General features: G+C 32.7%; 1 protein-coding gene across 1 annotated transcript; it reads right to left on the bottom strand.

Annotated features, from left to right (window-relative positions):
- Positions 2365-4239, bottom strand: LOC104706851 (protein fork head-like). The gene is made up of 2 exons (XM_010423078.2): positions 2913-4239; positions 2365-2800 (listed from the first exon to the last, which is right to left on the bottom strand). The coding sequence occupies exon 1, from the start codon at positions 4139-4141 to the stop codon at positions 3467-3469; it is 675 nt and encodes a 224-aa protein (XP_010421380.1). The 5' UTR covers positions 4142-4239; the 3' UTR covers positions 2365-2800; positions 2913-3466.

Raw genomic sequence — 14396 nt, 5'->3', positions numbered from 1 at the left:
ATTGGTTAGCAGCGACTATCATATTATAAAATGCTTCATCAATGGGTAAGCATTCATAAACTTTTCAAGTTTGTCGATTCATTAGCACTGGTTCTCCAAAGGTAAGCGTTTTTCTACCGATTTTTGTCATCAGCACATGGCTACCAAGTTGACAAAGTATACACTCATAATGGGTAATGAGCTACTAAAAACTTAGTTATTTTATATCAAAATCTATCAATGTTAAAAAAGAAGTAAAACTAGAACTAAAAACGAAAAATGAGTGATAACTTTTAAAACCTTTCAATAACCTGATATCACCATGCCGTAAAAATCGAGACGTCGTTGACGTTTTTGTCATTTTGATGATTTGTGCTCCTCACTTTCAGTTTTGTTTAAAGTTTGATAAGGTTCCTCACCATTACTTATGACGCTAGTGTATTTGTTTCGATGTCTTTGGTAAGGTTTATCATCTCGTGTCGTTCTTTCGTTTCTCACTACGCGATATTCAAAATGTGACGAATGTCGATGTCGATACAGTGTATTTTCTTCCCATTTTATTTATGCACATGCCCGCGAGAGCACATCCTCCATCGTTCTACATTGATACTTGATTAGCTCCTTGTACAAGTCGCCATCTAGGAGTAAACCTCTCTTGAATACCGATATGGCAGTAGACACGTTGCAACTTGGTATCGACACTTTCTCCTTGTTGAATCATCCCACGTAGGCACGTAATGACTCATCTCTCTTCTGTAGTACCTCGTAAAGGTCATCCGCTATCTTTTCGAGGTTCCTGCTGCTTGCGAATTGTTCAACAAAAAGGTCTGTCAATGATGCCAACGAATTTATTGAGCCATTTGGCAAGTTGATAAACCACTGAAGCGCAACCCCCGTAAGGCTTGAGCCAAATCCTTTGCACATGGTAGCTTCTTGATATTATCTTTGAATGGCCGTCGTGAACATTCGTTGTTTGTATTGTGCTATGTGGATATCCGGGTCAGATGTTCCATCATACATCTTCATTATTGGTAGCACAAATTTTCTCGGCATCTCAGTGAGTGCGATTTCATCAGAGAACGGTGTGTCGGAATACGACTGTAAGTTGCTCTTCTGGATTGGCTGAGCTACACCTGGTAGTCGTTCGATCATCGCTTCCATCTCTCCCAAACGTTTGTTGAACATTGCTTCCAAGTGGGCTAATTGTCCATGGTCGATTCCTGTCATGCACGGTGTGTTGACAACTCCTTGTTGATCCAAATTTTCTTCTTGGATTAGGCTTTCAAGTGTCTGCCTTGTGTCAAGGTTTCTTCCGCTGTTCTCTTCCTGACAAGGAGTTTCCAGCCGTTCGTCTTCCATTGTGGGTGTTATTATTGGTTCTAGGCGTTGAGTTAAGGTCTTGCATCCGATTCACTTGCACGCCGCGAAATCTAGAGATTGCTTCGGCACAAACTCTCCCTGCTGTCACCAGCGAAGCGTTCTCCTCCCGTAACCTAGCGTTATCTGCCTCGATCTGTGATAGCTTCTGCACTGCCTCGTTCAGCTTAGTAGTCAGAGTTTCAAGCTGAGCAGCGACATTTGCATCGATGTTAGCCGTATCGTCTCCGTTTCCTGTCATCTCACGTAGTTTACTCTAGCCCCTCTCTCTAGCGCCAATTGTTTAGGCAAAAATAATTGATTCGTTTAGAGACTACGGAAACAAGAAATAGATGTTGAATAGTCGTTTTTATTGATCAAAGTATCGAGCTCAAATACAAGAGTTTAAGGCACAACGAGTCAATTTAGGAACCCTAGCAATGCTTTTGGAACTGAGTCGTGTGGCTATGCTTTGGATCTCTTGTTTTGCTCTCAATTTCCATCCCGTATTGTGTCGATATCGCTCCCTTTTTATAGAATAGTCTCTTTACCCTAATCCTCATGGGATTGAGTAACCGCTTCTAGATGAGATAAGGTCGTTTCGAATATTCTCTACACGAGATTGAGTCAAATATTTTCTTGATAATGTCATAGCAAATCAGAGTCGGTCACAAAGTCCAATTAGAGCCCGTATTGACTCGTTGTTTGTCGTTACAGCCCGTATTGGCTCGTTAATTGTTGTGTCGGCCCGTATCGGCTTGATGTTTGCCATTACGGCCCATATTGGCTCGATGTTTTCCGTTACGGCCCATATTGGCTTGATGCTTATCGTTACGGCCCGTATTGGCTTGATGCTTACCGTTATGGCCGGTAATGACTTAATGTTTACTATTACGGTCAGTATTAACTCAATATTCTAGAAAATACATAATTTTCTATTATTTATAAAATATATCACAATTATAATAGAATTTATCTATTATAATTTATATAATTAAAATTATGGCCAACATCTTTCACTTTCCTAAATTACTTTTAAACTTTTCATCATTTACCATATATCGTCATCTCCTTCATGAGCGGTTTAATGCCGAAGGATGTGTGATTCCTTTGCATCTTTCACATTTAACCTCGAATCCTTTTTAGGAATCTCTGATTCACAAATTCGATCTATACCACAAGAATCTTTTTTAATGTCCAAATTCAGAATCCTTTGAATCTTTCTCATATCTGTAGCTCCCAAATTAACCTTAATAATCATTTTAAGGAATCAAATTCACTCTCATTTTCACTTTAGTTCCAAACTCGGTCATCCTCCTCTCATAACGTGTTTTTCAGGTCAAATGTTTGATTTTTCTCTTCCAAATTTCATAGTTTTCAAAGTCCATAAAAATCCCCCAAAAATATTCCAAAGTTGAACGTAACGGTAAGTGTAAGTTATGTTCTTCTCCTCATTGTACGAAACCTGAAAAAAAAAAAAACAAACAAACAAAACAGATCAAACGTTCACAAAAAAAATAAACGAAAAAAATAAACAAATCGAAAACACATACCTGACACGAACGAACGACACATACCTGGAAATTATAACGGAGCACACATTAACGGGGATATACACGAACACGACGACGGTTAACGGCAAACGGAACTGGTCAACGACGAACGGAGAACGTTGACTTGACGGAACACAGTGAAGGCAACGAACGATGAAGAGAAGAAAAATTGCAAATATTGGGGATCCAAAACACAACATTTGCAACTAAGTCCTTTTTCCAGATTTTAGTTACCCAATTCGTCACTATACTATTTTCCAAATTTTTAGATTTCTAGATTCGACTTTGCGAAATTTCTTTTTTTTTTAGTCTGCTTCATTAAGCAATATCTGTATGTACAATCATCATCTCATCCTTCTCAACCCAACTAAACAAAAACGATGTCGTTTCCCTTCACCGTTTTACAATTCTCGCACCCGGTTTAACTCAGCTCCGATTTCGACTCAGCTTGTTCACGGCAGATCTGACAATATTCCTCGCCGTGGATCTTGAAAGCTCATCCAGAAATGCAAATTTATCCTGTGGCCGATTTCAAAAAACAAGGAACAAACCTGAAAACAACCAGAGGATTTTTTTTTTTAATGATCTTCTTCTGCTTTCGACATAGACGCGAGTCTGCTACGACGAGGCTCATACGCAGCTCGTCTCTTGAGTTGATGAGACGACGGTCTAATCAACGTAGTCAAAGCTCTTCTCACCCATTCACCTTCAACGCCACCAATCCTCACCAGCGAATTCGTCATAGCAGATCTACGCATATTCAAACTATTCGTAGGATACGACGTTGCGCCTTGACCGTGCGGATTCGCTACGTTCTTGTGTAGACTACACCGGAACGAACCAGGATGCGTCGTCGGAGAACACATACATCTCCTCCTCGAATCCGGAATCTTATGATGATGATGATGGTGATTGCTAGGCTGATTAGACGAAACGGCGATAGATCGATTCGGAGATATAGATCTGCTGTTGTCGATCGAGTAACGAAACGATTGCGTCATCGGAGCTGATGTGAAGAGATTCACACGCGTCGGGGAAGCAGATCTGTGGTGGTTATTATGGTTGTTATTGTTGTGGTGATTGTGGCTGCTGAAAAACGCCGTCGACGGAGACGAGAAACTCGAGCTTGTGGATGAAGCGAAGCCGGAAGAACCGTTTGAGTAAACGCCGCAGAAACGTCCCGACGGCGATTTGGATCGGAGCGCAGGTCCGTTTGATCTGGTGGTGGTGGTTCTAGAAGATGTAATCGCCATTGTTTGAAAAGAAGATTCGAGAAGAAATGTTTTGAAGAAGGCTCTCTGTTTTTTTTGAGTGTCCCCTAAGGGTGATTGGTTCGGCAAACCTAGCGAGTCTCAGAAGGAGAATATATAGCTAGAGGAGATGAGTGGCAATTTTACGTAATTATCGAGAAAGTGGATGACCTTTTCCGTGTTTTTATTGTGTTGTGTGGTTAACATTGACTTAACCATGGTTAAGTGAAAGATAGGTTTGGGGATCTCAACTTGACGTATTGAAAAGAATCGGATTCTGATCTAACGGCTGAGAATGAGTCTAAACAAAGTGCTTTTGTGGGCATTTGTAATGGCTGCCACGTAAGCGGGTTCGAGAAACGGTCAGCTTTTGATTTACGAAAGTACCCTGACGTAGATGTGAATAATTACGGGGTTGCCATTGTATCTAATTCTCTGTTACCAATTTTTTCAATATTTATCTTCCCCGTTATTTGTTAATTGATGTAATGGTTTTTGATTGATAATTAGTTAATTACTTAGCATTTGTTAGATACAAACCCTGTTCGTTTCAGTGTCGCAGCGACACCTTCCAGCGATAGTGTAATGGATCTTTTTTTTTTTTTTGCTATTACTGATTTTACGTTTGCTGTTGCTGCTTTCCTTTCTATCCAAATAACTGATGTTGTTGTCCATCGTTGGTCGTCGCTTAATTTTACAGCGTCTCATTTAACCGAAAATATGTTGCTGTTTTTTTTACCAAATATGTAATTAAAAATCTAAAACGAGAACTATTATGATACAAAATTTGAGTCCTAAAAAACAACTAAACTGAAATGGAGTGACTAGTGCTTTTTACAATCAGACTTACTAATATTTTTTACATTTATAGTATTGAGGATGAATATGTATATTATAATAATTATTAGTATAAATATTTTTTTTTGTTTGACCAAAAAAAAAGTATAAATATTTTTTGAAAATGTTGTGATATGGTTTACTGAAAATAAGTGTCACGGTGCAACTTGATAACATAGAAATGTTATTAATGTGCAAATGTTTTACTTAATAAGATAAAATCAACCATAAAAAATACTATGATAAATAGATTGAAACTAGGAAATATCCCGTGCTTAAAGCACGGATCAACATTTTTTTAAAAGTTATTATTATATATTTTTAAGAAAATTATTTTGTTTGAGATAATTGTTCTATAAATCTATATATGCTTTTTTGAATACTAATTATTTAGAATATTATAGTATTTTTTATGTATATTACAGTTTTATATTGTTTGTTTGTTGTATTTGCATTATTATTTTGCGAAATATGAATTAGTAATTTTAATATTATAAGTTATAACTAGGAAATATCCCGTGCTTAAAGCACGGGTCAACATTTTTTTTAAAGTTATTGTTATATATTTTTAAGAAAATTATTTTGTTTGAGATAATTGTTCTATAAATCTATATATGCTTTTTTGAATACTAATTATTTAGAATATTATAGTATTTTTTATGTATATTACAGTTTTATATTGTTTGTTTGTTGTATTTGCATTATTATTTTGCGAAATATGAATTAGTAATTTTAATACTATAATTATAAACAAATAAAATTTATTAATTTATTAGCGTTATAAATTTAGTTTTACCAACCCGCCAATGTGAAAATTGAAACACATATTTTTTTTTTATAGATCGAGTAATATATCTTTATTTTTTAAAATTCAAATCACAACATATGCAGAAAGAAATCAGCATTTTATTAATCATAAGTATTATATGAAAATTTCAAACAATTTGTAAATAAAATAAAATAAAGATGAGAGGAAAATCATAATTTGAAATTTTAAGAAAATCTTAGAAATCTAGTTATTAAAAATAATTATATTGCTACTTGGATATAAAATCTTAGTTTTTGAAATTCTGATTTTTTTTCATATCTTTTAAAAAATATTTTGTAATTTTCGTTCATAATTTATTACAGAGAGAAAATATATTTTTTTAAACTAATAATTATTTAAAATCAATAGCATGACAATGAAAAATTAAAGAATAAAATAAATTCTACTTGAAAAAAATTATCCGTATTTTTTAAAAATCTAAGCAGTTAATTTTTTTTTCAAGTACAAATTAGTTTGGATTTGAATAGATATCTTTTATTTTTCTATATTTTTTTTATATTTGATCTGTCCACGTTTTTATTTTTTAATTAATTATATTTATTTAATTAATTAATTAATCTTAATTAAGTTTCTCTAATAGCAATTGAATGTAATTGTTTACATATTTTAAGGTTAAGATTAGTTTCATATTTGTACTTTTCAATTAATATATAGTAGGATACATGGCTTGTTGTTATTATCGGATCTTGGACTCCTTCAACATCTCGGTGTATCCATTGCACATCCAAATTTCTCTGAAACAAACAAACTCACTATTAAATACGAAACACATTAAAATATTTAGAAACTCTGGATAGATTTATTTAGTAACGAGATAAAAACTATTAGGAACCTGAATAGATCTACGACAGAGAGAAATTTAATTCTAAATTTTAATTGGAATCAGACTAAAAATAGAATATTATTCATCCAAAAACGTAGAATTTCAAAGTCATTTAGACTTAAAGATTCGCACCAAACTTGGAAAAGCAAATCAAGTAGCATAAAGAAACTAAAGCCAAAACATACAACTTGAAAGAGGATATAGATATATACATACATAGTTATATTTTTAGGTTAATCACAAAAGTAGGGTTTGTAATGCATGTTTAAATTGAACAAGCTTATAGGTGTTAATTAGGACTTAGGATCATTTGGGGCAATTAAGCTTTCTAAATCCGTCCATAGTTTTAACATAAATAAAACTTAGAAAATGCTAATTGACATTCTACATATATAACAAAAAGGCTCTTTTTGGTGTCATTTTATTTGTATACGGTCAAAATACATAGACGAATTAATCGTTTGTAAATATTGTCTCTAAAACAATAACCCTATGAACGAATTGAATAATAATAATTAAGGATCCCTTCTCCAACATAAAGAAAGAATCCAGAAAAATATGAATAACTGCTAATTTGTTACTGCCATAAACTCATAAACTCATTAAAAAGAATATTCGAACCTATCTTCTTAATAATTTTAAATAATTCGGCCATTTAGAAGTTAGAACTGAAAACTTATTAATCGGTCTACATTATTTTTTTATTTTTTTGTTAAAGGATCTATATCGGTCTTCTTTTTTTTTTTGGTATCACGGTCTTCTTAATAGTGCTGTCTACTTCTTTTTCTTTTTTGTCTGAGAAGGCTGGCCGACGAACCATTAACGTGTTTACATGTACAGTACAACGAGACCTTTATAATTTTGTTTGTTTAACGTATATAACTGTTTTGTTGCCAACGTAGGACCATACAACAACAAAAAAAAAAAAAAACAAACACAGGAATATGTAGTTTATTAATTAATTGGTAAAATGTACATTAAAAATGTATATGTATAATGTATCATCGGCACACAAAAAAAAAGAAAAAAAAAACAAAGATTTATCATATGTGACTATCATCAAATTGTGGTCATTCGTATTTGTGTGAGATCAAATTCCGTTGTGACTAATTACGTACGGTTACCTAAATTGTATAGTAATAAATTAATAATATATGGAGTTGACAATGCGGAAATGGTCATCACAAACTTGAGCAACAATACTTTTCCTCGATCTTAGTTAATAAGACTTAGACTTAATTAACTTCCAACGCTATGTTGCAATTGGCTACAAGAACGCATGAAGTTTTCGCAGCCAAATATATATGTGTAGGACTTTGCTGACTTTAAAGTTTGAACATAAATTTATGTTTATTTTAATAGAAATATATTTTCATAACGTAAATTTTTTATTTAGATTTCTAAATTTATTATAATCATAGAATCAATAATCTTTTTTAGTATCTAAGATAAAGTAGAAAATATCATCGGATATATGAAAAAAAAACGAGGGACTTTTTCACAAAAGAGAATTGGCCATTTGTAAATTAATTAAAACCGAAATTGGAAAAACCGCTCTCAAAATAATGCTATTCTTATTTAAAGAAAATGAGTGATCAAATTTTGTCTTCGAGCTATCTTTATGTAGTCATCTTCTCGACTTCTCCTACTTTGAGAGGTCTTCTTGAATCTTGTGCGTCCGAGAAATTTTGACAATTACAATCAATACCATAAACAGTAAACAACAAGAAGTATCTATATTCCTCCACTATTATTAAATCCAAAAGATACAATTTTTAATGCATCTCTGGACATTATATCGATAACTTCTAGAATAGACAAAGATTCATCAGCACGTAATAACCCCGCATTCCTAAACAAATCATCTAGCTATCTTGTAGAAGCAATGGATTTGAATAGCATTTTTTTTTGAAAAAAACCCCTATAATCAAAATATATATTCACATTAATACTCCTTTTTACGAATGTTCTGTTTATATTTAAATTACTTTCACTATTGTATGAAATTTCTTATGAAAAGAATCTTCCATACTACAAAATTGCACCCTTCTTGCCCCAGTTATTAAATACCTCTAAAAAATATACTTAATCTTTATAAATTATGGATCGTATAATTTTAATAATAATGTGAAATAGAGAGGGGGATGAGCACATAAATGCACATGGACATGGTGGTGATGAATGATAATGTTCCCAGCTGTGAGGGAGCGTGACTTCAACACAATTATGTCTCAGCCTGTCAGAATTTGAGTCGCAGTCTTCATAGCAAAATCTATGGGAAAGTGAATCCATTTACACTCACTGTTTTATTCTAGCTTTTTAACCCTCATAATATCACTTTTGTAAATGTTTTATTCTCTCTCAGTTTTTTTTTGGTAAAAAACATATACACGAATAAGGTAAGGTTTTATTCTCATATTGTCAGTTTGCTTTAGAATTGTTTTATGTAGCCAAATAACTAACCAGAGATTCTCAAATAATACCAAAATATTTTTTTTTTTAAATATAGCACAATATCTCTAAAATTTCAAAAATAGTACTATATTTCAAAATTTATCTTTTAAAATTAAATTCTAAATTCAAAATATTAAACCATACCCCTCAAAACTATATCCTAAATGTGAATTTAAGAACCTAAACCTAAAAAAAGACAATTCTAAAAATTAATTTTAAATATTTTAATATGTTAAATAATATTATTTTGGAAATTTATGGAATGTATGCAATAATTATGCATAAAACTTGTTTTAGTGCTATTTTAATGCATTTCTCAAAATTAATTCAGTGGAAGATACTAATAAAAGTTACAATGGTATGTCAAAGTCGAGACATTTATAAATATATTATATATATATTTTTATTTATTCTGAAGGCATTTGCAAATTTAAAAAATGTTTAAAATCTACGATGGAGAATTGATATTTTTGTCACCATTAAAGAAACAAAAGCTCTAAGAACATCTCCAACAATAGCCTTCATTTTAAGGGGAGCATATCTTCAAAATAAGAGTTCGAGGGTTACTTATTCCAATAACAAACCCTCAAATTTATTTCTAATTTTTATATATTTACATTATATATTAATTATATATTTTACCCTTAACATTTTAACCACCACCACCACCCCCTACCACCACAACCATCACTCTCTACCATCTCCAGCCACCATTTCCGGCGACCTCCTCCGACCACCAACTCCGGTGACCAGTGTTCTAAAATGCGACCTATGCGGGTGCCTAGGCGGCGTTTATATGCTATACGGTGATCGAGCGTTTCGAATTTTAGTTATGCGGTAATTTAGGCGGTTTTAAGTAATTCGGACGCCTAATAGCGTTTAGGCGGACATTATGCGGTCTACGCGGCCGCCTGTACGGATTCTAGGCGGTATGTTGACTAAAATGGTTAAAAATACTGTAATTAAATATTTTTTAGAATAATATGTTTGTTTCAAATAAATATTATAATTAGCCTCTAAAGTCTAAACTTATGAAATTTAGTTTGGTTCCAAAGTAAGTATAAACTTACATTTTGTCAATTTTACAAGTTTTTGAATGGATTATGTTTTTTTTGGTTTAAAATGTGAGATTATTATAGATTTTAAACTATTTTGATAGATAAGAGTTTATTGAATATAATAGTTGATACTATATTTTTGTTTTATGTTTTTCTTAAATTAAAGTGTATAAGTTTTCATCATATATATATGTAAATATTATTTTTATATAAACATATATTCATATATCTAAAATATATAATCCGCCTAGATTCCGCTTAGGCACCAGCATATACGGTTAGGCGCTAGGCGTTTGTCCACCGCGTAGCAAGTGCATAGCGCGTTTTAGAACACTGCCGGTGACCAACTCCGGCGACCAACTCCAGCGTCCAACTCTGGCGATCATCTTCAGCGATCTACTCCGGCCGACCACCTACTCTGGCCACCTATTCCGACCACCTCCGTCGGCCACCATCACAACCATCAACCACCACCTATTAACACTAAATTGGTAATTTACCTATGATATATCATGGTTTTTGTGGTTTTTAACCATGATATAAGGAGTATTTTAGAGTATTTTGATTTGTTTTCTAGGATGTTTTTGAATCTTTACAGGTTTTCTAGGATTTTGGCATGGATGGAGCAAAGTAGAGCAATTTGGATCATTTTGGAGCATAAATCTCGAAGAATCAATTTGGACTCGGATCAAAGCAATGACATCGATCGACACCACTTAGGAGCATCGATCGACACCACTTAGGAGCATCGATCGACACCCTCTTTGCCGATGAAGAATCACAAATTTGGAAATTTTATACATCTGCCCAAAGTTTTCCATATTTGCAACACAAGTCTCTGACGTGTTTTAGGACATATAAATAGTATTTTTAGGTTTTTAAAACCCTTAAGTTTTATTCTAACAAGTTATTTTTCTAGCAGTTTTTGAGAGAGAGATATTGAGAGCTTTTGGGAGAGAGATCTGAACTCATTCGAGAGAAGAAATTCTAAACTCCCTCTTTTACTATTCAATAATCTATTGCATGTTATTCAGAATTATGATTTGTTCTTCATTAAACATGTCTGAGTAATTTGATTGTTAGGTTTAGGGTTTTTCATAGGGTTTTTATGATTTATTAGATCTGAGATTTTTAGGGTTCTTAATCTTTTATGATCTTCATCCTTGCTTGTTCTTCACAATAATTCTTGATTGATCACCTAGAATTGTTATCATAGGGAAATAAATTAATATGAGAATATAATTGTTTTCCTGATTAAACCATTGATGAGCAAAATTATTTATTACAAAGAGATTTGAATTAAGAATTTTGTGAACTTATCTAAACCTGTTCTTAAAGCTGATTTTTAACTTAGAATTTTACAAAGAGATTTGGATTTTCTGGTTTTAAATCTAGATAATAATTGCAGTGAGAACTGATTTATTTTACCAAAAATTTAGAGTTCTAGATCTGGTTTTTAATTGTTTGAACCTTAACTAATTTATTGATATAATATTTCATAATTTCCAGCGAAATTCCCTAGGCTTAACCTTCTGATTTTCTGATTTCACAACACTTTTCTTTAATATTTTGCATTGCTTTTCTTATATAAATCAACTTGTTTAGCGTAATTATAAAACTCTATAATTTATTGTGTAGTCTAGAGTCCTTGTGGAATTCGACCCTAAGTATTAGAGTGACCTCTAATTTGAGAGAGTAGCTATAGGGTTTAATTTGAGCATATCAACCTACCCCTATTCCTAATTTCCTAATTTTTTCAAATAGTTAGTTATTTACTTCTATAGTTTTATTGTTTTGGTCAGTGAGCAAATTCACCCTAAAAAAAATACAAAACCTTCTATGATAAAACAAAATATTATATAATTAAAAAAAACATAAAATAAAATTACATGTAAAAATATAAAATTACTCAATATAACTATTTTCATAATGCTCCCCATATTTTGCAAATGGTATATCTTATATATCAATAAATTCAATTTTAATTTAGGGTGTTTGAATTTATATAAATATATTTCTAATAATTGAATTTAATAAAATTATTTGTAAGATATATATATTATAAGAACTAAAATGAAATTTGTAAAAAAAAATTTGAGGGTCTCAATAGTGCATCCTCAAATTTGAAGGTTCACTATTCAAACTCTTCAAATTTACAGGCTTAAGATTTTGTTGGAATTTAAAACCTGTAACGCCCGCANATTTAGAGTTCTAGATCTGGTTTTTAATTGTTTGAACCTTAACTAATTTATTGATATAATATTTCATAATTTCCAGCGAAATTCCCTAGGCTTAACCTTCTGATTTTCTGATTTCACAACACTTTTCTTTAATATTTTGCATTGCTTTTCTTATATAAATCAACTTGTTTAGCGTAATTATAAAACTCTATAATTTATTGTGTAGTCTAGAGTCCTTGTGGAATTCGACCCTAAGTATTAGAGTGACCTCTAATTTGAGAGAGTAGCTATAGGGTTTAATTTGAGCATATCAACCTACCCCTATTCCTAATTTCCTAATTTTTTCAAATAGTTAGTTATTTACTTCTATAGTTTTATTGTTTTGGTCAGTGAGCAAATTCACCCTAAAAAAAATACAAAACCTTCTATGATAAAACAAAATATTATATAATTAAAAAAAACATAAAATAAAATTACATGTAAAAATATAAAATTACTCAATATAACTATTTTCATAATGCTCCCCATATTTTGCAAATGGTATATCTTATATATCAATAAATTCAATTTTAATTTAGGGTGTTTGAATTTATATAAATATATTTCTAATAATTGAATTTAATAAAATTATTTGTAAGATATATATATTATAAGAACTAAAATGAAATTTGTAAAAAAAAATTTGAGGGTCTCAATAGTGCATCCTCAAATTTGAAGGTTCACTATTCAAACTCTTCAAATTTACAGGCTTAAGATTTTGTTGGAATTTAAAACCTGTAACGCCCGCAAACCAAAACTGTGAGTTTTGGGAGAGGGTATCGATCGACACCATTTCTGTCTGGTTCGACCAGATGGTTTTAATTGGCGATTTTGGTCGGTTTGGTTTAAGGAAAAACCATAGAACCGGACTATTAAGTGAGAAAAACGACCTAGGTCGTGTTTTATTGTTATCTCGCCGCTGAAACAGAGAGAAACAAAAGAGAAAAGTTTGTTCTTGAGTTTTGTGAGTTTTTGTGAGATTTCAAGGCTTTCTGGGTCAAATCTTGCTGTGGGAGTGAGAATCCAAGGGTAGGAACGTGTGAGAGGCTTACTGGGAGTGTGGGATTCGTCATTGTTTGTCAGAATCTTCCTGCAGAGAGGTGATTGCATGACCATGGCTGATCTAAGCCTGTGATTCCTTGTTCTTGCTTGTTTGTTGCTGTTTTTGTGTGTTTTGCTTGCTGGATTGATTGCTACAGGTTCCTACGGACGTATATGGCTTGGGTTTTGAGTATTGGGCGATTTGGTGGAGTTTGGGAGCGAGATTTGACTCTCGGCTTCGTGCAGATCGCGGTTGCAGAGGTAGTGTCGATCGACACCAATTGATGTCGGTCGACACCAGTGAGGCGGCATCGATCGACACTGTGGGGTAGTGTCGGTCGACACCAAGAGCTAGTGTTGGTCGACACTTGGCTGGTGTCGGTCGACACCTCCCTTCCAGCGAGATGATGTTTGTTTCCCTGGTTTGTATGTTTGTTTGTTGATTGTTTTGGACATTGGTATTCATAGTTGCTTGTGTGTATAGCCCAATAGATGGGAGGATTGCCTCACTGAGTGTTTATCAAATACTCATGCATCTCAATATGTGTTTGTGGTGCAGGTAAAGGCAAAGTGTGATCGTGGAATCAAGGCAATAAAGAGGAGGATGTTCTAGGGACTCGCTTGGTTGTTATATGGCATTGCTAGGTTGCTAGAGTTGGGTCACTAGAAAATTGCTAGGTTGCTGGTTCTATGTTTCCTATTGTTTGACTATTGGAATGTTTATGTTTTGAATAATGGTTATTTATTATTGGATATTATTTGGTTATTGGATTATTGGTTTTATTGATATTGTTATCCGCTGTTGTGTGTGTTTGTGGTTAGGTGGGTAGTGGATATGGGACCACTAGTTGTACATTATTATTATTGTTATTATTATTATTATTATTATTATTATTATTATTTATAAAAAAAATGGGTCGTGTCGTTTCAAAACCCCTTCAAATTTGAAAGTTTGAGGGGTTGTTGGAGATACTCTAAAAATATATGAAATATAAGG

Source organism: Camelina sativa, chromosome 8 (genome assembly GCF_000633955.1).
Source record: "Camelina sativa cultivar DH55 chromosome 8, Cs, whole genome shotgun sequence".
NCBI classification, from domain to species: Eukaryota; Viridiplantae; Streptophyta; class Magnoliopsida; order Brassicales; family Brassicaceae; genus Camelina; species Camelina sativa.
This window is presented reverse-complemented; position numbering and strand designations above follow the sequence as displayed.